General features: G+C 47.2%; 8 protein-coding genes across 8 annotated transcripts; 4 read left to right on the top strand and 4 right to left on the bottom strand.

The window, feature by feature from the left end:
* Positions 1-455: 455 nt before the first annotated feature.
* On the bottom strand, positions 456-4,405 carry APUU_41190S (inositol polyphosphate kinase VIP1; the record flags this gene model as incomplete). The annotated part of the gene is made up of 3 exons (XM_041704345.1): positions 456-531; positions 589-1,945; positions 2,014-4,405. 3 exons carry the CDS (start codon positions 4,403-4,405, stop codon positions 456-458), a joined length of 3,825 nt encoding a protein of 1,274 aa, XP_041556940.1.
* A 1,468-nt stretch (positions 4,406-5,873) lies between these two features.
* On the bottom strand, positions 5,874-6,246 carry LSM6 (U4/U6-U5 snRNP complex subunit LSM6; the record flags this gene model as incomplete). Its single annotated transcript, XM_041704344.1, has 3 exons — positions 5,874-5,896; positions 5,964-6,077; positions 6,141-6,246. The coding sequence occupies 3 exons, from the start codon at positions 6,244-6,246 to the stop codon at positions 5,874-5,876; spliced, it is 243 nt and encodes an 80-aa protein (XP_041556939.1).
* Positions 6,247-6,727: 481 nt separating this feature from the next.
* Positions 6,728-7,912, top strand: APUU_41188A (small ubiquitin-related modifier domain-containing protein; the record flags this gene model as incomplete). Its single annotated transcript, XM_041704343.1, has 1 exon — positions 6,728-7,912. The coding sequence occupies one exon, from the start codon at positions 6,728-6,730 to the stop codon at positions 7,910-7,912; it is 1,185 nt and encodes a 394-aa protein (XP_041556938.1).
* A 572-nt stretch (positions 7,913-8,484) lies between these two features.
* Positions 8,485-9,022, top strand: APUU_41187A (RNA methylation protein TRM112; the record flags this gene model as incomplete). Its single annotated transcript, XM_041704342.1, has 3 exons — positions 8,485-8,670; positions 8,752-8,941; positions 9,018-9,022. 3 exons carry the CDS (start codon positions 8,485-8,487, stop codon positions 9,020-9,022), a joined length of 381 nt encoding a protein of 126 aa, XP_041556937.1.
* Positions 9,023-9,461: 439 nt separating this feature from the next.
* Positions 9,462-13,163, bottom strand: set1 (histone methyltransferase SET1; the record flags this gene model as incomplete). The annotated part of the gene is made up of 2 exons (XM_041704341.1): positions 9,462-9,565; positions 9,623-13,163. The coding sequence occupies 2 exons, from the start codon at positions 13,161-13,163 to the stop codon at positions 9,462-9,464; spliced, it is 3,645 nt and encodes a 1,214-aa protein (XP_041556936.1).
* A 3,246-nt stretch (positions 13,164-16,409) lies between these two features.
* gfa1 (glutamine--fructose-6-phosphate transaminase (isomerizing) GFA1) lies at positions 16,410-18,868 on the top strand (the record flags this gene model as incomplete). Its single annotated transcript, XM_041704339.1, has 5 exons — positions 16,410-16,414; positions 16,476-16,546; positions 16,669-16,900; positions 17,032-18,425; positions 18,486-18,868. 5 exons carry the CDS (start codon positions 16,410-16,412, stop codon positions 18,866-18,868), a joined length of 2,085 nt encoding a protein of 694 aa, XP_041556935.1.
* Positions 18,869-19,434: 566 nt separating this feature from the next.
* Positions 19,435-20,224, top strand: APUU_41184A (lumazine synthase RIB4; the record flags this gene model as incomplete). Its single annotated transcript, XM_041704338.1, has 3 exons — positions 19,435-19,477; positions 19,530-19,695; positions 19,810-20,224. The coding sequence occupies 3 exons, from the start codon at positions 19,435-19,437 to the stop codon at positions 20,222-20,224; spliced, it is 624 nt and encodes a 207-aa protein (XP_041556934.1).
* A 148-nt stretch (positions 20,225-20,372) lies between these two features.
* Positions 20,373-21,518, bottom strand: PRE10 (proteasome core particle subunit alpha 7; the record flags this gene model as incomplete). The annotated part of the gene is made up of 5 exons (XM_041704337.1): positions 20,373-20,714; positions 20,779-21,105; positions 21,184-21,342; positions 21,399-21,464; positions 21,516-21,518. The coding sequence occupies 5 exons, from the start codon at positions 21,516-21,518 to the stop codon at positions 20,373-20,375; spliced, it is 897 nt and encodes a 298-aa protein (XP_041556933.1).
* Between the last annotated feature and the right edge of the window lie 704 nt (positions 21,519-22,222).

Raw genomic sequence — 22,222 nt, 5'->3', positions numbered from 1 at the left:
CTGTATTAATTATTATTAAGTAATCCTTTCTCTCTAGATATCTTTAGTTTGGTATTTAGTATTATACTAGAAGAATCTAGATTATAAATAACTAAATAAAAAAGAATTATTCTTTATAAAATAACTTTAATTTATCTGTTTATTACTTAAAAATTCTTCTTCTCTCCTACTTTCTCGAAGGAGGTAGGGGGAGGGTGGAAAACATAAAAATCAGGAAAAATAGAAAGTCCGGTCCCCTGTCAGCAACACTACTCTAGTTTTATAGATCTTTAAGTAATTTATTCTATTTAAAATAGAGTCTTCTAATTAGTTAAACCAGTATTCCTATACTAGGTCAACATCACTTCATAGTTGCTAGATTCTTGGCGCCGACTCGGTGCCTTACATAATAATACTAAACGCCAAGTAATATTTATGATGATAGCTACTGTACTGCCCATGTAAAACATAGCATGTCACTGTGTCTCCTGGGACCTTGAAACATGCTTATCACTTAAATTCACTGCTGTGAATGTTGTCGGAAGTTTAACACTAGTATAAAATATCAGTGTCAAGACACCAGGATATGGCTCCGAGGTCTGAACTCACGTGTTAAATTTGGCCTTCAATGTCTCTATAACCTCCTTCCAATCTTGATGAGCAGTAAGACTGCGTCGTGGCGCACAGCCGATTGCATGCCTAGAGTCAAGGTGCACATCCAAGGGGTCAAAAGCATGACAACCCGGGCTGATAGAAATCCGAATAGAGTAGGAACTGGTTGATGATTCGCTATCCCTGGCCTCGTAGAGCTCGAAGCAAATCTGGGATAGGTAATCCAACTCCGGGATAGCAGAGCGTGCTATTTTTGTCTGAATCCCCCCTTCAAGGATACAGTTCAAAAGTGTATATATATGGGATTCCTTTGTGAAATAAAACACAGACTTTGCGTCTGAAGAAGCTTGAACTTCCTCCAAGTCCCTTACTATCTCCTGAAGAAGTGGCAAGGATGTCAACAAGCCAATCTCCAGCTTTTCTGTGTCCGTGATACCATACTCCTGGGGTGTCACATAATCAAAAAGGATCTTGGCTAGCTTGTATAGCTCCCTCAACTTGGACAGCCTAGAATCTAGCTTAGTTTTCGATGAATTTGAGCTCGGGTATAACTTGAAATAATGATCGTAGGAGTCATCAAGGACCCGCAGGTGAGGTATGGACGACTCAAACGCATGCATTCGTCTCCTCAGACCGAGCCGATGAGCCAGTGTCTGATTCTCAGAGTGTTGCTCATCAACCCGTTGGTGGCTCAAACCATCCTGAGCATTATTAATTCTTGATTCTGACGGGGTATCCTTTCGTGAAGCCCTCCTCCAGCTCACGTCTGCCGCTTCCTCCTCGCTGTCCTCGGCCTCTGGAGGTGTGAAAACCCACTCAAGAAATTGTCGATTATGGAGTGCATCGAATTTCATACTGTCATATAGCTCGGAAAGCTTACTGGGGTCAACTTTTTCCGTATCACAAAACTCGGCGAAAAGTTTCTCCCACCTCTCCTTGAAGAGTATAGGATCCTCGCCGGTGCACCACCGCCCTTGAATAGAATACAGTGAAGGATTTTCACTTGGTAGAGCTGCAGTCCGGGATGGGTTCAACTCGTCGACACCCTCCGTTGCATTTGGAGGGGACGCAGATGCGCCGTCCAGCTTCTGAAAATTATGCCTCATTATATCCCGATGAAAATTCATCAATTCGACGACTGTCGCCAAGACTACAGACGGCTCAGGAATATTTTCCTTGGGCCATGTAAATTGCGAAGGCGCGGAGCCTTCTCGTAAAAGCAATTTTAGCTTTTTCTTTACCTTGTCCATTAAATCTTTCGCCGCATTGGAGTCGTCAAGCAGATCTTTCCTGACTTGAATAAAGCCTTCAGGTATTTCCTTCTGATCAAGGAATGAGCAAGCCCATATTTGAGCTTTGTAATTCCAGTTAGCAATGATAGATTAATGTAAATAAACTTCCAGGTATCATGTATTGACTTACAACTAGTACTCACTCTCCGCTCGGAGCTGGTGAAAATTTGAACATTGTTCAATGCTTCCTTATTCATCAGTTTCAGATCATCGCGCATGTTGAGGCCAAGATCCTGGGATTGATATCGGGCAGCGTGGGTTGGCTCCCCTCCCCACTTAATAACGAGCTGAAGCTTATCCAGTATAAGGTCGTTTTCAACGGCGGAAAACCTTGAAAATGTTGCACCAGATATTGAATCACTTCGTGTCTGTGACCTATCCGCGCTCTCGGCCCCTTGAGGGGTGTCATTTGGCAGAGGTGATGTGGGTTCTTTATCGACCGCTTCACAGGATGCTGGTGGCCGGCCCGGTGCTTCTTCAGGCTTTCGCCTCCTGAACATGGGTTTTATTTGTACTTTGGTTCCCGGCCAGCCGCCTTTCTTTTCTAGGGATGTACGAAGCAATTTCAGCTTGTCTGCATCCTCGAGTCCTTGTTCCATGGCGAGATTAACTGCCTCGGATACACTGCGTAGTGCGGGTTCGCCTTTAATCACAACCTCTTCCTGGTGACCTTTCAACAGATCGATGAAAGGTTGACTGTGGAATGTAAATTTAAACTTCTGCTTTGGTGTTCGATCGGCGTGCCTTATAACGGCCACCATGCCTTTCAACTTCCATGAATGCTTGGAAGCAGGAGGAGGAGGGTTCCCGTCACTTGGATTATGCATTGTGGGGGAGGCTTGATTCACAACCTGACAGGTATACTGACCAGGCGACGCCGACTTCTCGCTTGAATCCGCGTTTACATGACTATTACTATAGTCCACAGCCTCATTACTTGACGCGGCAAGGCTCGGTAACAACGATTCTGACGACCCCATTTCTGCAATCTTTTGGTGAGGTTGACTCCCGTTGGATTTTGACGAGCCTGGTGATTTCAACAAAGTCTTCAGCGCCTGTCGATGCGACACCGAGTGTCTCCATGGATGGTTGTTTGGGTCTGAGGAGGATACTTCAGTGGCATCCACGATGCCCTCACGCCTGCGCTTCTCGCCGATAAAAGTGTCCCGCAGAATACTGGCACACCTGTCATAGTAATCGTTATTATCCTTGACAAAGCTCCAGCCATTGACATCAATCACATAGCTTCTCTCGCCAACTCGAAGCATGTCAAATCCACATATTCTTTGCCCGAAACCATACGATATTTTGGATGCTATCGATGCTTCTTCCTTGCCCAGTTTCGTTATATATCTGAGCTCTTTGCCATGGGTGTTGCGGCGTACTAGACCGTCAACAACGGGTGATTTTCGGGTTTCAGCATGACAGAAGTCTGGCCCAACTGTGTAGGCCTTGACGTCCTCCGCGTTATCGACTCTCAAAAACTGTTCGTATATATAACTCGATCCTCTCTCTGTGACCGACCGCGGAATCGAGAGGCTAGGGTCGTATTCAGAGCTCTTGTTCCCAACTTTCCGAAAAAGTCGTCTTCCGCCGCCTCCGTACTGCTGGTCATTCGGGAAGTATATGTGTATATTGTGATCTTCGCCGCTTACCGGCTTTTCAACAAATGGCTTTTTGAAGTGCTTGCCATCAACGACGAGAGAATCGCCATCTTCAGACATATCGACGTTCTTCGTTTTGGCTGCGCCCCCCCCTGTGCCGTTAGCAGCGCCATCCAGCTTGACGCCGGTCAGTTTGTAGACATGCTGCGCAAGTTCTGCGCTCTCTAAAGTGGGCCCGCCATCTCTGTTGACCTCTATCCTTTTTGGTGTAGGAACATCCATGTGGTCTAGAATGCGCAGACACAGTCGTCGGTCCCATAGAATCCTTTGCATGGGTAAATCATTGACACAAAATGGCTTTCTCAAACTCGCGTAGGCAATGGCCTTATCTAATGGAAAGCCATCCGAGAAGAAAGCTATGAGGTAGTCGCATACCGGCCAATTCTCCACGGCCTCATCGAGAATCACCTTGTCGCCGAAGACAATAACTTCAAAATCGCCCTTGGATTGTAGACGAGTGAGGATGTTTTGACTGGGTTTGCTTCGGGCCTTCACATCCAATGCACAGACGCCGATTTTACCTAAATGTGCAGGCGGCAGTTCCGCATCGTTTATCGAGCTTGCTATGGTGCTTCCACTTAGCCTCCTCGGCGCACGGCTTGACGACCGCGTGGATGAACGCGTCCCTCGGCCTTGGAGCTGTACTTCAGGCCCATTCTCGGGCTTGCATGCCTTTGACTGTGGGGTTTGGGTGCCGTGCGTATTACCCTTGGACGAACTAGATGCCGATGATTCGCAGGTCAAATTGGACGATGGCTTTTCCTCATCAGCGCCGGAATTAGATGCTAGTGCAGCAAGTTTGAGGGATGACCCAAAGCCACCAGAAGCATCACCCGTATTGTTGCTGGTGTAATCCATCTGGGATGTTTGTTTGATATGGGGGTGGGGGGAAAATGTCACAAAATTGAAGGACTATTCGATTGACTCGGACGAGACTTGAGCTCAAACTGACGGCGTACAGGGTTTGTAGAGCATTGACACGCATTCAACGATGGTCGCTAACCAGTTCACTTTTGTTCCCGCTTTGTCTCTTTCGTAAGGCAGACTTTCAGTTCGGCATCAAAGGCTGAGGACGGGGTTTGGCGGACCTAAGAATGGTGAGAAGGAGCGACACGAATCACTATGTCTTCTTAAGTACCTAATTCACGCTCCGTTGGCACGCATTCGGCTTGCGAATGCCTAGGTGACTGCAATTTCCCCCGAATCCGCAAAGGTTCGTGTTTGCTCTGGTTAAGGGTTAAACGGGATGAAGACGCAGTAGCAGGAGTAGGGTGTGTTACGCATTTATTATTCTGGGACCAAGCTGGAGGTGAAAGAGTTTGTCTATTCTTTCCCGAGAGCCTGCCTTATTGGGACTGCCATGGTAATCTAAGACGGCAATTGCCACAATGGTTCCACCCATGGTATGCCAATTGAGGGCGATCTTTCCGGCACCGACTGAATAGTGTTTTCAGAATGTGGCCCAATTCAACCTTTGACAGCCGGTATGGTGGATGGTGGTGTTGGGCGCTTGAAAAATAAAAAAAAACTTAACTTAATATGCTTCCAGATGATGACGGTGGGCTATTTAGTAGTTGCTTGAAACTTGCAGTTATATTCCGCGGGAGTTCAGAGGGCCTAAAGCTAGCAAGTGGTCGCTTTACAACGATGACGCAGTGATTGAGACCCTCTCACTTGCCCACATTAAATACTACTGTCATGGCAGTGGAATGGGCTGGCTGTCTTTCACGTCCAAGAATACACGCCCCGAACCTGGGCCTGATGTCAAAGTATCAGTGCTAGCTGGAGCCCAATATACCGCCAAGGGCTTGACATACTATACAGTACGTACGTATTACTACTATACTATGTATTCGTAGACCTTCCTTAGGACCCAGTAACGGCTCGCCAGGCCGGGATTCAAAGTACACGCAGCAGGTGCCTACTATAAAGCCTGGGCTGGGAAAAAAAAAGTTACCCAGTACTAACCAATGCAGGCTGCAAGAGGTACGTGCGGACAATTTTATCGTTAGAAGGGTAATTTTTTATTATGTAGTCCACGAACATAGATTTTCCCGAAGTTTAAATGCTTAAACCCGAACTCGCTTGAATTCAATGCTGATAAAGATCTCCCCATAACACCTTCTGCCCATGTATTATGCTTGTCCATTGTTCAATAGACTGCTTTGCTTTTGTTCATATTCCATGACCACCTCCCAAGCCTTATGACCACCCCTGTAAATTGCCGCAGGCGCCCATGCTAAATTGACAACGGATGCAAGATTCGCTAGACAGGGATGATGTGTTTTTTTCTGGGTTCAATGCTCTGCGCACCAAGGCTTGCGGTTCAGTTCGCAGCAATATATAACACTGTCAACCCCGTAAAGTAGCTAAGTTAGATCATATTTTGACTCAGCCGATGAAAGGGGGTAAATACCGTTATTCCCACGGATAAAGGCGTCTCCGTAGCTGCGTGACAACTGCCCACTGACATATTCTTGGGACTTCTCCAGAGCGATGTTCATGTAGCCATCTACTGACTGGAGTTCGCCTGAATCTTCAAATCAGCGGTTATTCGGGTTTTTGCTAGCATTGCACGCAGGAAGAAAGAGACCTTTGTACACCACACCCGAATTCAGCTTGACTGTTACAGGTGCGCCAATTATCTCACCCAGGAAGGCGGAAGGGTCCTTCCCTTCGGACGATGCACCATTCTCCATCCTTCGATCGCCTTAACTTTCTTTCCCTTGGGAAATAAGAAGATGCAGGAGGGATTCTTCAATCAGCGCCGGGATTTCGGGAATTTGTAGGTTGTTGATGTTAAACGGGAAACTTTGACAAAGCGGGCACGTGTTACATCATCACCTGCGGGACAGCACCCGCAAAGATCTCTGCAGGTACTTGGCGCCGGTTTTTGATGGATTTTTCTTTTCCTTTCTACCAGGCCCAAACAAACATGACCAATATCTCGATGTGATTATAGTCACAATTACGTCTCCGAGTTAATTTACGAAATTACGCGTATGACTCGGGGGTTTTCTAGCCAGCACTCGACAAAGCCGCATACCAGTTTACTTCCACCGAGGGTTTATTCTAAGCATATGACAAGAGAGATAACCCTCATCTTCTTTATCTCATCCATTGATTAAGTTTAAGACTCGACTGCGTATATTGTGCGGTCGTGCGATTCTAAATCAACGCATGCCTTTGTACTTCAATAAGCCATCATGGGCAAGCCGAGGAGACGAAAACGGAGACTCAGAGTTCTACCGCCGTGCTGGTCAAACTTATGAAGACATCGTTACCACCAAAAAAAACGCACGTGAAAGACAGGCAAGCTCCTCCCAGAGAAATCCACACAAGCGGCGATGTCTTCCAAGTTCTTCAAATTATGGGGACATCGTAAGACCTAAATGTGAACACGGGACAGCCGAAGGAAATGCTTCACTGAGAAATTCGTCTTCGCCGCAGTATGGCTCTCAGCACGATACAAGAGGTGTTCAAACTACGGCACACAAACCTCTGGTTTCCAATGATTCAACAATCGCGGACAGGAAAGGTTCCATATCCCCAAGACCCCAAAACTCACCGGAGACCAAATTACCAGACTTGCGAGCAGAACTCACATCCACGCGTTTGGATATCGCCAGCAATGAGAATGTGGATACGCACCCAAAAAACTGTTCTGTTGACACAGCGGTACCGACAGAGACCTGCACATCGCGTGATGCTCGGAGTACTGCTTATGACAACACAGTGGTACATATTCTCATTACTTCAAAGATCCCCCAGACGAAGCCTCTCGTCATTCATCGAAAAATGTCACAATCTCTAAAAGGGGTACGACTTGCATGGTGTGCGCATCAAAACTTACCGCAAAAGCTTCACTCGACTATCTTTTTGACATGGAAAGGGAGAAGGCTCTTTGATGTCACAACCTGTAGAAGTTTGAATATCGGGGCTTTTAATGCCTTTACCAAAGAGCTACCGCCGTTCGAGAACTGCTTCAGTGATGCAGATGACTGTCGAATCCACATGGAAGCTGTCACTGAACAAACGTTCGCAGACGGGTATCGATCGTCCCCAAACTTAGCCAGGTTTGATACAACGCCCCCTGCATCGACGGAGTCTCGAGGCACGGATAAGCGTATTCGAAGTGAGATCATCCTCAAGTGCCCAGAATTTGATGAATTCAAGATTCGTATTTCATTGGCGACACACGTCTCTCAGGTCGTTGAAGCCTTCCGTGAAGCCCGAAGTATACCCAATGAGCTGACAATATACCTTACATTTGACGGTGATCTCCTGGATCCCCAGGCTTTCCTGACAGACTATGATATTGCCGACGGGGATTTGGTGGATGTTCTAGTAAAGAAGGAAATGTGACGTAGTTCAAAAAAAGACTGGAGAGTTCTTGACTTGTGCTAGCTATCTAATCGATACTACGAGACTACGAGTCTGTGAGTGACAATAATGGATGATTGATAGCCTGATACACGTCGGATATATTTATGTGTTCTTGTACTATTTTGCGCAAGTATCGCATGCTAGTGTCAAATAAGGATTGAAATATCACAGCGTACTTGTTCCCAGCTGAAGCTATGGTTTGATGGCGAAGTCATGGTTTCCTGGTGGTGTAAAAAGCTATCATGGCCCAGACCATGCGTTCATAAGTATATCCCAGAATAACCTGCTAGTGCAAGAAATTATTTATTGAACTAAATATCCCAAAGATATACATGGACTTTGTTTTGGAGTAGACATGTTATACAAAGTACATCCCCACTTTGCAGTTCAAAACCTTGATAAGCGAAATGGGGTATCGATAGTCAAGGGAGATAAGGGATCTAGGCTGTCAGCGGGGCAGAATGATTTTTTTTTTCAATTTAACACAAACAGTAAAGACACGCTTGTCCTCACTCCTCACCTCGGCATATAACCCCATAAACTAGGGTAAAATGAAGTTACTCACTGTTAATTTTCTGACATGTGCTGTTAAGGCATGTAAGGGATCTCCTTCAGCATTTCCCCTCCATTTTCGCGATGTCGAACTTGAACTTCAGGATGTTGATTTCCAGCCGGATTTCATACGCAATATTATTCCTCGAGTTGATTGGGAGGCCCTGCATAAAATGGCAAATGAAGTACGTGGCATGTCATACCTCAGATTTCACCTAGGTAGAACTGCATGTGTCATTGAAAGCTGACAGCCCTATTCCAATAAGCTCAATTTCCCCAATATCCCCGAAACCAAGCCAGAGGGCGAAGCGCTTGAAAGCGAACAGCTTCTAAGGGATCTTCACCGGTTACTACTGGAGACACAGGTTGCAGAGGGAAAGCTTACGTGCGGAAACTGTGGTCATGAATATGTCATCAAAGAGGGAATTGCAAATTTTCTCCTTCCCAGTCACCTAGGTTCGAGACCTCACCCCCCCTCCCTTTCCCCTCGTTAGTCGCGACACCTGCTGATGTTCTTTACAACCCATATTAGTATGATGTACTGCACCAGATCTCCGAAGGTTGCAGGCGACATTCTGACATATTCAGAATTCGACAAGAGATGTGAGCTGCGAGTCTTTTATGCCCATGGCTGAATCGTTGAGCCCTTCTACTCTGCGCGCGGGGTCTATCCGAATCCTTGATTATCTCTAATGTGGGAAATGAGCGCGCGAGATCTCCTATGATACACAGCAGTTGCAAGTTGTACAGTAACCCCTGTCACACATATAATCTCCGAACAGTGGGAACGGATTGCGGCCAACAAATGCAAACACCCAGGACACCCGAATCAACATGCACTCACTCAACATTCCCGGGTCTGTTTGGTCGTGAAACAAGCCCAATAAGGCTTGAAAATGTCATTATAGGAAATCGACCAGAGGCGTTTCAAAGATAGTGGGCTTCATGCTTGGCGTTTCTTAGGATATACAAAATTTCAATTAAGAAATCCTTTGCATCCAGCCGAACCGCAAAGACAAGGGATTCTATCATCACTATCCCATTCCCTTTCGAACTTGTAGTCGTAAGTCAACTCTTCGTCTGCAACCGGGTTAGTTCGCCATGTCGCACGTTAAGGGCTTGCATTCGATGACTCACCTCTTTCAATATCCCTTAACGCGTAAATAACAATTCGTTTGCTCCCATCGACCTTGATTATTTTGGCTGTGCAGTTGGGCGTACAGCTATGGTTAATGAACCTAGCGATACCGCCTCTTTTTGTCGCATCGATGACAGTGTTTTCATCAATGCGGAAGAGGTAGCTACTGCCAATGCCGCTTTTCAAGTAACGCCGTTCCCTCATATCAGCGACCTGTTGTCGTACTTTCTCCCCTACGTATTCGATAATCATCTCATTCGCAGAGATATTGACTTCAGCATAAAGACCCCAATTATGAATAGCTGACCGTGCGAAGCGCACAGGTTTCTTTCGCTTTTTCAATTGATTAAATCGAAGGACATCACTGTCGCCGCTTTGCGCTGGAAGGGCTTGCTTTTGAGCATTAATATCCGCGATAAGCCTCCGGTTGTTGACTCTTGTGGACCGAGAGGTTGATTTGGAGATTGTTTTTGCTGCGGCAATCCGAGCTGCCTCAGCAGCAGCATTTTGAGGATCATTCTTGGCATTCGCCTCGCGCTCTTCACGGGCTTTCTGGACCTTGATACGATGAGGAAGATACTTGGATTTTTCTGATTCAAGAATTCTCTTTCGTCCTTCGGTCCGTGCGGCTCCTGTGATATTTGGAACGTAGTAGCCATCGATGTCAGCAGGTTGGCGCGTAGGCCCAAGATCACCGGGGTGATTGAGAGCTTTTATTTCTTTTTGCCTCCAGGCCCAAGCCGGTAAATTACCAACAATAGATCTCGACTGCCCTTTCAGAACGTTGCGAAGGAATTGGAGATCCTCTTCATCCTTTATTAAGTTCTGCCAACCATCGAGATCCAGGATAATTGAATCGTCATCGTAGACAATCGGCCGAGGTTCGTCATGGGATACTCTCCAATCGACTTCCAACCTGACCCCCTCATGGCGTCCGGTCTCATCGACCAAATTCCCAGTGGATGAATGCGCAAAATCGTGATCTGAAGTTTCGATGCCGTAATCTCCCGGGAAATTATTGTCTTTACCCAATCCTTCCAACAAAGCTTTATCATCTGTCTCATTGGAATCGGAGATCTTGTCGGCGATGATGCCATTCTTAATGGTTTCCAATGGCATAGATATGTCACCCCCCTGCGCATCCTCACCAACGTCAGCGAAGTTGCCATCTTCCTTTTGTTTTTTCCGTTGGTCAAGACTTTCACTCAATCTTTTTCTCTTACGCGACGGCGAGTACTCCTGAAATTCAGCTTCCGAGTCTCCGGCCCCGTGATGTTGTGAGCCTGAACCGTCATTTTCTGCTGTATGGTTTAATGTTCCATTTGCCTCTTCATCAGCATCATCCGATTCAGTGCCCGAACTCATTCGGCTTGGAGGCCGACTGTCTTGATCATCGGTGTCTCGGGAAAGTGGCGTATGCTGTTCATCATCCGAATCTTCCGCATCATGTAGCTGTTGCAGCCTATGATAGAGAGGTCGAACGTCTTTCCTCCGCAGAGGTTGCTTTCGTCTCTCGTCTAAGAAAGCAGCATCTGTGCGGTCAAGGTGCTGGGACTTCCGGATTCGGGGAAGGGAGAGAATATTTAGACCAGATACGCCGAATGGATGCCGGTTAGTGGATAGCTTGGAATGAGGGTCAGGCGTACTATCCCGGCTGTCAAAGTCAAGACGAAATATCGGTCGCTTAATGCCTTCGGGATCAGCTATTCCTAGTTGTTTCCTTCTCAACGCGTGTCTTTCTGGGTCGAGGTAGTCGTATAAGGCCGGGCCCGCAATACGAGACTTGACGTCCTCGAGTAGCTTGTCCCTTAAATCCTTCATTATAATGGTTAGTACTTCAGTACACGGGTCGAAATTAAGGGCTCGTTGCTTCTTTTCTTCCTCGATGTCCAATTCTCTCTCCCTCCTCAGTCTCTCAGCCTCTGCTTTTTGTCGCTGTTCTTGCTTCAGTCGCTCGGGGCTGGGGCTGCGTTCATAGTGCGGATTACCGTAAGGTTGGCTTTCCATGTTCATGATATACGTGAATAAAGGTTTCATATGGCAGAACTTGTAACAACGTTCCGTTTCCTCTTCACCACGTCGAGAATTCTCAAATAGGATATAGTACCCAGTTTTGTCGCACCGAATATCCTTCCAACCAAACACTTTGAGCCGCTTTTTCAAGTGCGGCAGAGTCGAGCTTAGAACAGGCACATAGCAATGTGCGATGAATATATAGGGATCGCGCTTTATCTGGTTCAATATGGGAGTTTCTTCGATCAATGATGGCATTGCCGGCTTCAAAAATGTTGCCTTTGGACCTTCAGGAATCGCAGCTAAGGGTCGAATGGAAGATTTCCCGGAAGGACCCTTCGGGGCCGTTGGGGGAGGTTCGTTCGTGTTCACATGTTCCTCCATTTTGGGTTCATCCGCGACTGGTGGATCGATTTTTGAACCCATTCTCTGTGCCTCAATCGCCTTCGATGTTAGTTTTCCGGAAATTTGACCATCGCGGTCCAATTCAACTCTTATGCGATTGTTGCCAATTCTCTGTCCCTTCTTGCATTCGTAATATGCGCGTTTGGCTGCGACCGGCGCGGATACGGGCCCGCTTCCATGAAACGAAGCGCTGTCCTTATATTTAACGGAGCATATCCCGAGAAACCTGCCTGTTATGGGGTCTGTGCGGTTATTGATTTCTAAAATATCGCCGAAGCTTGAGAATAGGGCATTGATTGGCGCGAGAGTCGTCAATGGATCAAAGCCGGTAATGACGATCTGTACAGGAGGACCAGGTCCTACTGTACTTGCCGGATCGTAGGGCCAATGCTTCAGCGAGTACGGAGCTGGTCGATACTTTGTCTTCTGCCTGCATCCAGCACCGCGCGTATAGTTTTGTATAGTCAAACGAGGGTCCGGCAGAATTGTATCCTGCCCGCCTGTAACAATATCCGCATAGCATGGCTTCCTCCGTTTATCCTTAGAGGACGGAGCTTTATCGGGGTCGTGTACCAGCTTCCAGCCCTTGACTATTTCAGCGCGATGGGCTTGTGACTGCGGCGAGGGTGTTAGCGGCGTATGGAGCGGAGTCATTGTGTTCTTTGCGTCGTCAGTCCTTGGTTCTCTGAAGAAATCACCCACAGACCCATTGGGTACTTTCGCTTGCGGTGGACTTGGCTTGTTATGCGGTGACAACTCCGCGTTTGTCAGCGGCGTAAGCGTGTCCAGGGTTTCATTCGAAGATCCTGTTCCGGGCCCAGGAGGGTTGTTGACTGGGGTATTCGCCTCCCCAGGACTCGCCAAAACAATTCCCATGGCCTCCTTACGTGATTTCTTCAGGTCTGTTTGAGACCCTGGTGTTGAATTCAGCAGGACATCTCTGCTGACTGCTTCTTCAATGGCCTTGGTTCCGGGCGAGATTATGTGTTCTTCGTCGACATGCTCTCTGTCGAAATGGGATCTTGACCGTTGTCGCTCTTTAGTGGTTTTGAATCGTTTCTGTTGGATAACTGACGGGGCGGTGGGAAAGAAGTCTGCGAAGCCCGCGGAATAGCGTGACATAATGAGATGTGGCTACAAGCCAAAACTAGAAACACTACCGCCAGCTGGCAGCATCCTCAATGGCTCCTATCAATAAACGCTTGGTTGGTAGACTAGGAACCACTCTTGACGCAAAGCGGTACAATCCAAGTAGATTTCGCGGGTACGGAGGGAGCACGGGCAAAGACCTGTGACAGCGAAGATTCAGAACGGACCCATCTACCGGCAGCAGGGCGCGTTTTAAATGGTATGGGGCCAATGAAGAGCTCTGCTCGGGGAGAGTTTGAAAGCGACCGTTCGCATCTGTCTCCAGCTCTACCAACGCGATATAGACGCGATGCGGCTGCTCACAGAGGAAGAGGTGGCCAGTGCGGTATTTTCGTATATCACGCCAGAATTTGCTTGATGTCCACCTGGAGAAAAGAGTATGGGAGAAGAAACTGAAATATATCACGATTTGGTGGTGGAACTGCTTGAGAAGAGGAGGGATTGATTCGCAGGCTAAAAATGGGAAGGGATAGAAAAGTTAGGCGGTCGGCGGAGACGTAGGTAGTGGTTCATTTCCTTGTCCTTTCAAATTGTTTCCACGCTGCATTTCACTGTATTCGCTCGCGACAGGAATCGTCCAGAGGATGAAAATTGAGATAAACCAAAAACACTGTTAGCAGGCTTTCCTCTTTCTTTGTTTTTATTGTTTCCCCTCCGGCATCCAATGCTTCTTCAAACCTCAAATACAGAGTACGGAGTACTGATGGATTTAAAATAAAATCACCGCCCCAAGAGACAGTGGAGCAATCTTGTCATACATCTCTAAATTGCCCCTACTCCGTGGCCTGGTTTGTTTGAATCTGGTGACTCTTTACGCAGTCAGCTCACATGTTTTACGCCCTTTGCTATAAGAATTTTGATAACAGCAAATGCACTCATAATTTCACGTAACTGCCTGTGACATGAATCATGGGTTCAGTTTGTTCCGCTAGAAGGCGGAATGGGCAACGAAACGCTAATTAGTGGCACTGACAGCCTCGCCTCCCACCATGCTATTCAGATTAGTTGGATATCTTGATGTTCCAATTGTATTTTATGACCGGGAGTCCACACATTTCAACATATGCAGTTTGAACATCTCTTGCCAATCAACTTCTAAGAAATGGAAACGTAGCGGGAAGCATCCGGAAAGTGGCTGATCTTTGGCTACCAGCTTTTTCTCTATCCTAGTCCTGCCTTTATATCGAGTTTGGGTGTTTTTGAGCCGTGTGGATAGGAATACTGAAGTAAAGTTGGTACGGTCATGGCTGGAAGGTTATGTTGCATGGATTTTGATCTGGGAACATCTTGATTCCGCCCACCTGCTGATAGAATATGGCATAGTACCTTGGTTGATGGACTTTGATAGGGTGAACATAGGATATGTCAGGGCACAATATCAACACAATATAAAGGATAGCTACACGCACTATATGGCTGAAAGGCTCCAGATATTAAATCTGCCAGTGTATTAAAAATACGGAGGCATAATTCAAATTTGCCCCTGCCTCCATAACGGGGGAGTCAAAAGGAAATAACGGCTCCTGTAACTTCTACTTACGGAGTACAGTAATATTATTAAAAATTCCTGCCGAGGAGCCTATATGCGCGCCTTTAGTCAATATGAGCTACTTTCACCTATGGTACTGGCATAGAAGCTTAATTCAATTCTTAAGTAGTACTTATATATTTCTTAATAGTAGTGATGCCTGCTTGTTCTAACTTGTTGTTATCCACTTCGGAGTCATTGTTTACCAAGCATGTCTAAAATAAAAATAGTACGTGAGATCATCCTAACTTGACAGTATGCAGATCAAACCTTTAAATGTAATGTAGCTAGTCTATATCCTAGTCATATGTACGATTCACCTACGTAGATAAGAACACGGGATATTCTAGCTATATCGTCATAATGATCAATGAGGGGATACACAGCATTCCCTAGCTTAGTAGTAACCCCCTTTCTTCCACCTGAAACAGGGAAGACTCTAAGTGATTGATTGTTTATACCAAGATTTGAAGGGCGGTAGTTCTTAAGTTATTGCTAACACTTATTATTGCAAAGCGAATGTTTTACATATAAACACGCCAATTATTACTACTGGGGAAGGTCCAAAAAGATACATTCTAAACCCCAGACCTCGGATGAGCTGTGAGGCTGTTTGTTTCCAATGTCAACTACCTAGAGAAGTGTGAGCTGAATGAACAAAAGTGCAGCAATATTGCAGCAATCTTCCGGGTCGGCGGTGTGTCCGCACTCTGCAGTAACTCTTGGACTCTGGCCTGATTGATGTAAATCAAACCAGCTCTTGCTAATATTGCTCGGTATGTATTACTGTGTGAGCAAGAATGCGGGTGTTCTCCAGTGACAAACTGAGTACATCCATTCTCATCAATAAAAGGGGGCTTGAGGAATGACCGAGAAAGCAAACCTGAAGCGAGTGGGGAAGTATAAAATCGTGGGTTATTCTTAGAAATCTACGGATAGCCATAGCGAGTCAGCGACCAGTCCCTAGTCCCAAATCTGAGGGACGCCGCAAAGGCCAACCGAGGCGGATTTCCCATTCATTAATTGTGAAGTCAAGAGCTAATAATAACCATTGACATCCTCATTCCAACCTCCTAAGTGGGGATGACTGGTCTGATCCGTGACAACAATAGCCCACTCTCTGGCAACAACAGCTCGGAAAATAGAATTATTCTTACTTTTCCTTCTGCTGCCCCGGTGTCCTGAACCAAACCTTGGGCGAAAAAAGTGAGACATTGCCGTTAGGTGTGTGAGGCGCAGAGGCGGTTTATTGGCCACTAGTCGGCGATGAAAGACGGTGTCCAGAGCAGTTTCCCTGGTTTAGAAGCCAATGTGGGCCGATCTCACAACATAAAACCTTCATAACAACAGCTCCCCCTCCTTCCTCAGCCCTTTGTTATTTTCAATCTGTCATCCTTCCTGCTCCCTTTCCTCCATCTTCCACTACTTAATATTCATTCTCTCCCCTACTACCTTCGTCAACCAACTTCCCTCTCGTTAAATCGAATCAACTTCAAGTTGATCCCGCCTCTGTATGGACCCCGCTGCAATCCTCGCTCGCTGGCTCCCCTCACTAACAATCAGCTCTTTCTGTGTTGCAGCTCTTCACCAGACCACATTTCTTGATCCTGCCTCTGTACACCTTTTAACATTCTGATTCTAAACATCCACATCACTTTTTCTATTTCTCCTTTACACTAAATTTATCAGTTATGTGGTTTGTTCCCCTGGATTATCCCATCGACTGTCCGAGAATTGATGAACCTAACATGATCCAGTGGTATTTTCGGCTACATCAACTACCTCGTTGAGAGGGACCGCAAGTTTATCCTCGACACTTTGCTCAATGGTATGCAATCATCCATTAGCCATTCAACCGGAGTCTTGATCCAATTTGTCCCAGTCCTTCTGCTACCCCCGTAACTCGCTCTGTTGGTCTTCATTGCAATCACTAAATTTATGTCTCACTAGGTCTCTCGCGGCTTGAATACCGGGGGTATGATTCTGCAGGTCTTGCAGTCGACGGCGACAAGAAGAACGAAGTCTGTGCTTTCAAAGAAGTCGGAAAAGTTGCCAAGTTGAAACAGCTCATTGAAGAATCCAAACCCGACCTCGCCAAGTCTTTTGAATCGCACGCCGGTATTTCTCACACACGCTGGGCTACTCACGGAACGCCCTCACGCCTGAACTGCCACCCACACAGGTACGCACTTTCTCCGCTTTTAGACCCAGTGGCCCTTGCCTCTGTGGATTGCCTGTTTTATTTCCTCTCCTCACCTATGGCCTGCCTGGTAGCCCAAAGACTAGATAGCTGACACGGATGCATTGCTATAGATCCGATGCCAAGTGGGAATTCTCTGTAGTCCACAATGGCATTATCACAAACTACAAGGAGCTTAAGGCTCTGTTGGAAAGCAAGGGTTTCCGATTTGAGACGGAGACCGACACTGAATGCATTGCCAAGCTTACAAAGTATTTGTACGACCAGCAACCGGACATTGACTTCACTGTGTTGGCCAAGGCTGTTGTGAAAGAACTTGCAGGCGCCTTCGGTCTCTTGATTAAGTCTGTGCATTACCCCCATGAAGTGATTGCCGCTCGTAAGGGTTCTCCTCTTGTGATTGGCGTGAAGACTTCGAGGAAGATGAAGGTGGACTTCGTGGATGTGGAATATTCCGAGGATGTTGCTCTTCCTGCTGAGCAGGCTTCCCAGAATGCCGCCATCAAGAATTCTGCTACTAGTCTCCTCGCCCCCCCTGATAAGTCTCTTCTCCATCGCTCCCAGTCTCGTGCGTTCCTGTCCGACGATGGAATTCCCCAGCCCGCCGAGTTCTTCTTGTCGTCTGATCCGTCGGCAATTATCGAGCACACTAAGAAAGTTCTATATCTCGAGGACGATGACATCGCCCATATCCACGAAGGCCAACTCAACATTCACCGCCTGACAAAGGACGATGGAACATCCAACGTTCGTGCTATCCAAACTATTGAGCTTGAATTGCAAGAAATTATGAAAGGAAAGTTCGACCACTTCATGCAGAAGGAAATTTTCGAACAACCCGAGTCCGTGGTAAACACAATGAGAGGTCGCCTGGACGTTGCCAACAAGCAAGTTACATTGGGAGGACTTCGACAGTACATCTCGACCATTCGTCGTTGCAGGAGGATTATATTCATTGCTTGCGGTACCAGTTACCACTCTTGCATGGCAGTTCGGGGGGTCTTCGAAGAGCTCACCGAAATCCCAATTGCCGTCGAGCTTGCGTCTGACTTCTTGGACAGACAGGCACCTGTCTTCCGTGATGATACATGCGTGTTCGTTTCTCAATCTGGCGAAACCGCTGATTCTCTAATGGCTCTCCGTTATTGCCTTGAACGCGGAGCCTTGACTGTTGGTATTGTCAATGTTGTTGGGTCTTCCATTTCTCTTCTCACTCATTGTGGTGTCCACATCAACGCTGGGCCCGAAATCGGTGTTGCTTCGACCAAAGCTTACACGTCCCAGTTCGTTGCTATGGTCATGTTCGCTCTTTCTCTTAGCGAGGATCGGGCTTCGAAGCAGAAGAGACGGGAGGAGATTATGGAAGGCCTTTCTAAGGTTTCCGAACAATTTAAGGAGATATTGAAACTAAACGAGCCTATAAAGCAAATGTGCGAACGCTTTTTCAAGAACCAGAAGAGCTTGCTTCTGTTGGGAAGAGGCGGCCAGTTTCCCACCGCTCTGGAAGGTCAGTAATTAATCCCCCGTTGACACCTTGTGGATTTGCAATGCTAAACCAAACAAATAGGTGCGCTCAAGATCAAGGAGATTTCATATCTGCATTGCGAGGCCGTCATGTCTGGTGAGCTGAAACATGGTGTCCTTGCTCTCGTTGACGAGAATCTCCCCATTATTATGATTTTGACCCGGGATGGCCTCTTTACCAAGTCACTAAATGCCTACCAACAAGTTATTGCTCGCAGCGGTCGCCCAATTGTGATATGCAATAAGGATGACCCTGAATTCTCCTCGGCCCAAACCGAGAAGATCGAGGTACCGAAGACCGTTGATTGCCTCCAGGGGCTCCTCAACGTCATTCCACTCCAGTTGATTTCCTACTGGCTTGCTGTCGGAGAGGGACTCAACGTTGATTTCCCTCGAAACCTTGCGAAATCCGTTACCGTTGAGTAAGCCAGTGCAACATAGCAGAAAAAATAAATTCTAGAGTTAGCGGATGGAGGATACAGTGATCCAGCGGTGTTATTACCTGTTCGAACTTGATTCAAAATGCCTGTTTTCACGTTGTGTGAGAGCTTAAGTCTGAGTCTGATCGGCGCCTATGTCTTCAGATACTTCTTAATGGCCTGCGTTGTTCCTTTGTTCTCATATAGTTAGCCAAGTTCACTAATGGTAACGGATGTCATTAAAAGCAAAATATAATAACACCACTACTAATTAAGCCCATTTCACAAAAGACCCTGAACATTCCTACTTGGTTGGTTTTCCACGGTCCAGACCACCAGGGCACCGATACCCGACTGCTTCCTGCAGCACCAGCGGGGTCAGAATCCAATCTTTCCTAGGTCCCCACAATTGCCTTCTCCTCCGTACTTGACTCAGGATTCCAAGCGCACAGCCGGGAAGACTCCCTAACCATAGTCTGGGTGCTGCGTCAGGAATCAACCCATTATCACCCCATTTTACTTCCCGAGACCTGTTATCTAGCCAGTCTTATCTTTAAGGTTTTTTTTATAGCCATGACATCCCTCAAAGGCCCCGGAGCTCACCAGACCTACGACGGTGAGATCGCTACCCCTCCATCGTCACCGCTGGCCTGCTAATCAAATGTTAGGGTCTGGGTTACGGATTGCTATTGTTCATGCGAGATGGAATATGGGGATCATTGGCCCCCTTGTGGATGGAGCTAAAAAGACTTTAGAGGCCGCAGGTGTGGCAGAGGATCACATTGAAGTCCACACTGTCCCAGGAAGCTACGAATTACCGTACACTGTCCAGCGGTAAGTATTCTCTCCCCAACGTTCACCAACAGTCTGAAGCGTTGCTCTAGAGGCGCTATAACAATAATGTTGGACATCAATCGAAGAGCTACCTCTAACTTCTTCTCGCGGCAGTATCTACTCTGCCTCGCAATTACAGGCTGCCAACGCGGGGTCATCTGGTGAAGGCATCAGCGCAACAGACTTGCTCACCTCTTCTACGGGGGACCTCAGCAAGGCGTCGACGACAACTTCAACCGCAACTTCGAAACCATACGATGCTATAATTGCGATCGGAGTTCTCATTAAGGGCGAAACGATGCATTTTGAGTACATCGCCGACGCGGTCACCCACGGGTTGATGCGCGTCCAGCTGGACACCGGCCTTCCTGTTATTTTCGGCGTACTTACGCTTTTGACCGAAGAACAGGGTCTCGAGAGAGCTGGACTCGGCTCCAAGGGGATACACAACCATGGGGAAGACTGGGGCAATGCCGCGGTTGAGCTTGGCGTCAGGCGAAGGGGTTGGGCCAAGGGTGTGGTCGGCTGAGAAGTGTGTATATGAAAATGGAGAACAAACACAAAATTTTGCCGCTTTACCGGAAGGTAGACATCTGCGCAAATCGACACATAAAAGGCAATGAAAATTAATATCTTCGCTTATTTGACATGTCCGAATGGGCTCGTGTCCGTTAGCTTTACTCTTCCATTCGCTCGCCCTCATTGCCGGTCGTTTTCGCACCATCTTCCTCTTCCTCGTCGTCGCCTTCTAGGGCTCGCTTGGCAGCTCGCTCTGCCTCTTCAAGTAGTTCTGTCGGCACCTCCTCATGTCTGCCTTTTGTTGGACCGTCTACTGAGCTGATCCAGCTCATTTCAAGCTCAAATTCCTTGTCCTTGTTGTCCTCGTGGGCAACATAGATAATCCTAGCAGCCTCCTTCAGAGCCTCCTGTAGACTGAGTTTCTCCGATGCTAGATCTAGCTTTTCAAGTTCAGCTTTGGCCGCCTGTCTTCCCTTGCCAGTGGCAGCCCCGTAATAACCCTGGAACGAAGTCAGCCTTTCGCGTAATGCAATAATATATATGCACATGTGCAGAATAGCATACCCAGTATAATCCGCTTGGTTCGATCATATATAGACCAGGTCCTCCGGATTTCGCACCCTTGACCTTCCCGCCGGAACCTGACTGCGGCCCGCTTCCCACTTGGCCATCCACGGCAAGCTCAGCTTCAGAGTCCCAGCCCCCAACGATAGAGGTTACGCCAAAGGGTCGAACGCTAGAGTACAAAGTGTACGCCTGCACATATCCACCAAGACGGTTGGCTAAAGCGGAAACGGTAATAGGACCTTTGTAGATACCTCGCCACGAGGAGGCCTCATCGCGAGCACGAGAGACAAAATGACGACCATCGGGAGCTAATCCAGCCGAAACCTATCGTTGATAATCGTTCGAGTTAGTATTAGTTTTTGTGTATTCAATGAACATTAAAGAGGAGGGGCAGTTCCTTACAATGCCAACGTGGCGGTCGACGGTAGATATCCGCTTATTCGCTCCAGGCTTTAGAAGTTTGCTAGTGATGATTTTCTCAACAGCTAGAACGACACCATCCTTACACCGGATACCGACGGCGGTGCCGCCGTTCTCAACAGCTTTAACAGCATACTCTACCTAGTAGGAATTGTGAGCTCCATACTCACATTTACTACGAGGAAGGGGTATAATACCTGAAAATTCCGACCATCCGGAGAGAACACTGAATTGGAAAGATCGTAGCCTGTGCCGATAGATGTCTGGATTTTAAGCATTAGCTGGACCGTCAGCTAGAGAGTTGGGAAACAAACCATAGCGGAGGATTGGGTTAATCAGAAGGTGGAAATAGCAGAGATTGAACCAGAGTGAAGGAAGAGATGCGAAACCCAAAGACAATGCTTTTAAAGAAAGCCAGAAGAGGTTTGAGAAGCTCCAAGATACGGTAGGTGGATGTTTCAATCGGCGATGTACGTAGGACCTATTGAAGCAAGCTAGCTTACCGCCCTGGAGGTTACCAGCGCTGTCGCGTCACGGTTTGTTCTAGTCACATGATCAATCCTGCTGCCTTCTACAGAGCACCCCATCCCATCCTTCCCATTTTTTATTCAGCGAGCAGTGAGCGCTGAGCTGGAGGAGCTGTTTGGTATGTAACAGAAAATAAAAAGAATGGCCCCATCCAGAAACGGTTTTTCCGCATGCATCCTCTGTATCTTTCTTTTGTTAATTGCCGGCCCCGCACTCTGACGATCCCCTCCATGCCCAACCCTTGGGCTACTGGGCATCGATTGCTCTTTCCATCCCACTTTATCTCCATTCCTTAAATACTCGTGTTGAGATTATGGTCGTGTGTTTCTTTCTGATAGCTGATACCGAAATCTGGAACGCTTTTTGGCATCTCTCATCCTTTGCTGCTGTGAGGTAGCAACCCTGGCTATTATTGCAATAGCCCTTCAACAACACAACCAGGCCTACTAGTACTACATATTTAGGTAGTATAGTAAGCTTTGAACATTCGAGC

This window comes from Aspergillus puulaauensis, chromosome 4, assembly GCF_016861865.1.
Source record: "Aspergillus puulaauensis MK2 DNA, chromosome 4, nearly complete sequence".
NCBI classification, from domain to species: domain Eukaryota; kingdom Fungi; phylum Ascomycota; class Eurotiomycetes; order Eurotiales; family Aspergillaceae; genus Aspergillus; species Aspergillus puulaauensis.
The sequence above is the reverse complement of the archived record's forward strand: the minus strand, read 5'-3'. Positions and strand labels throughout refer to the sequence as shown.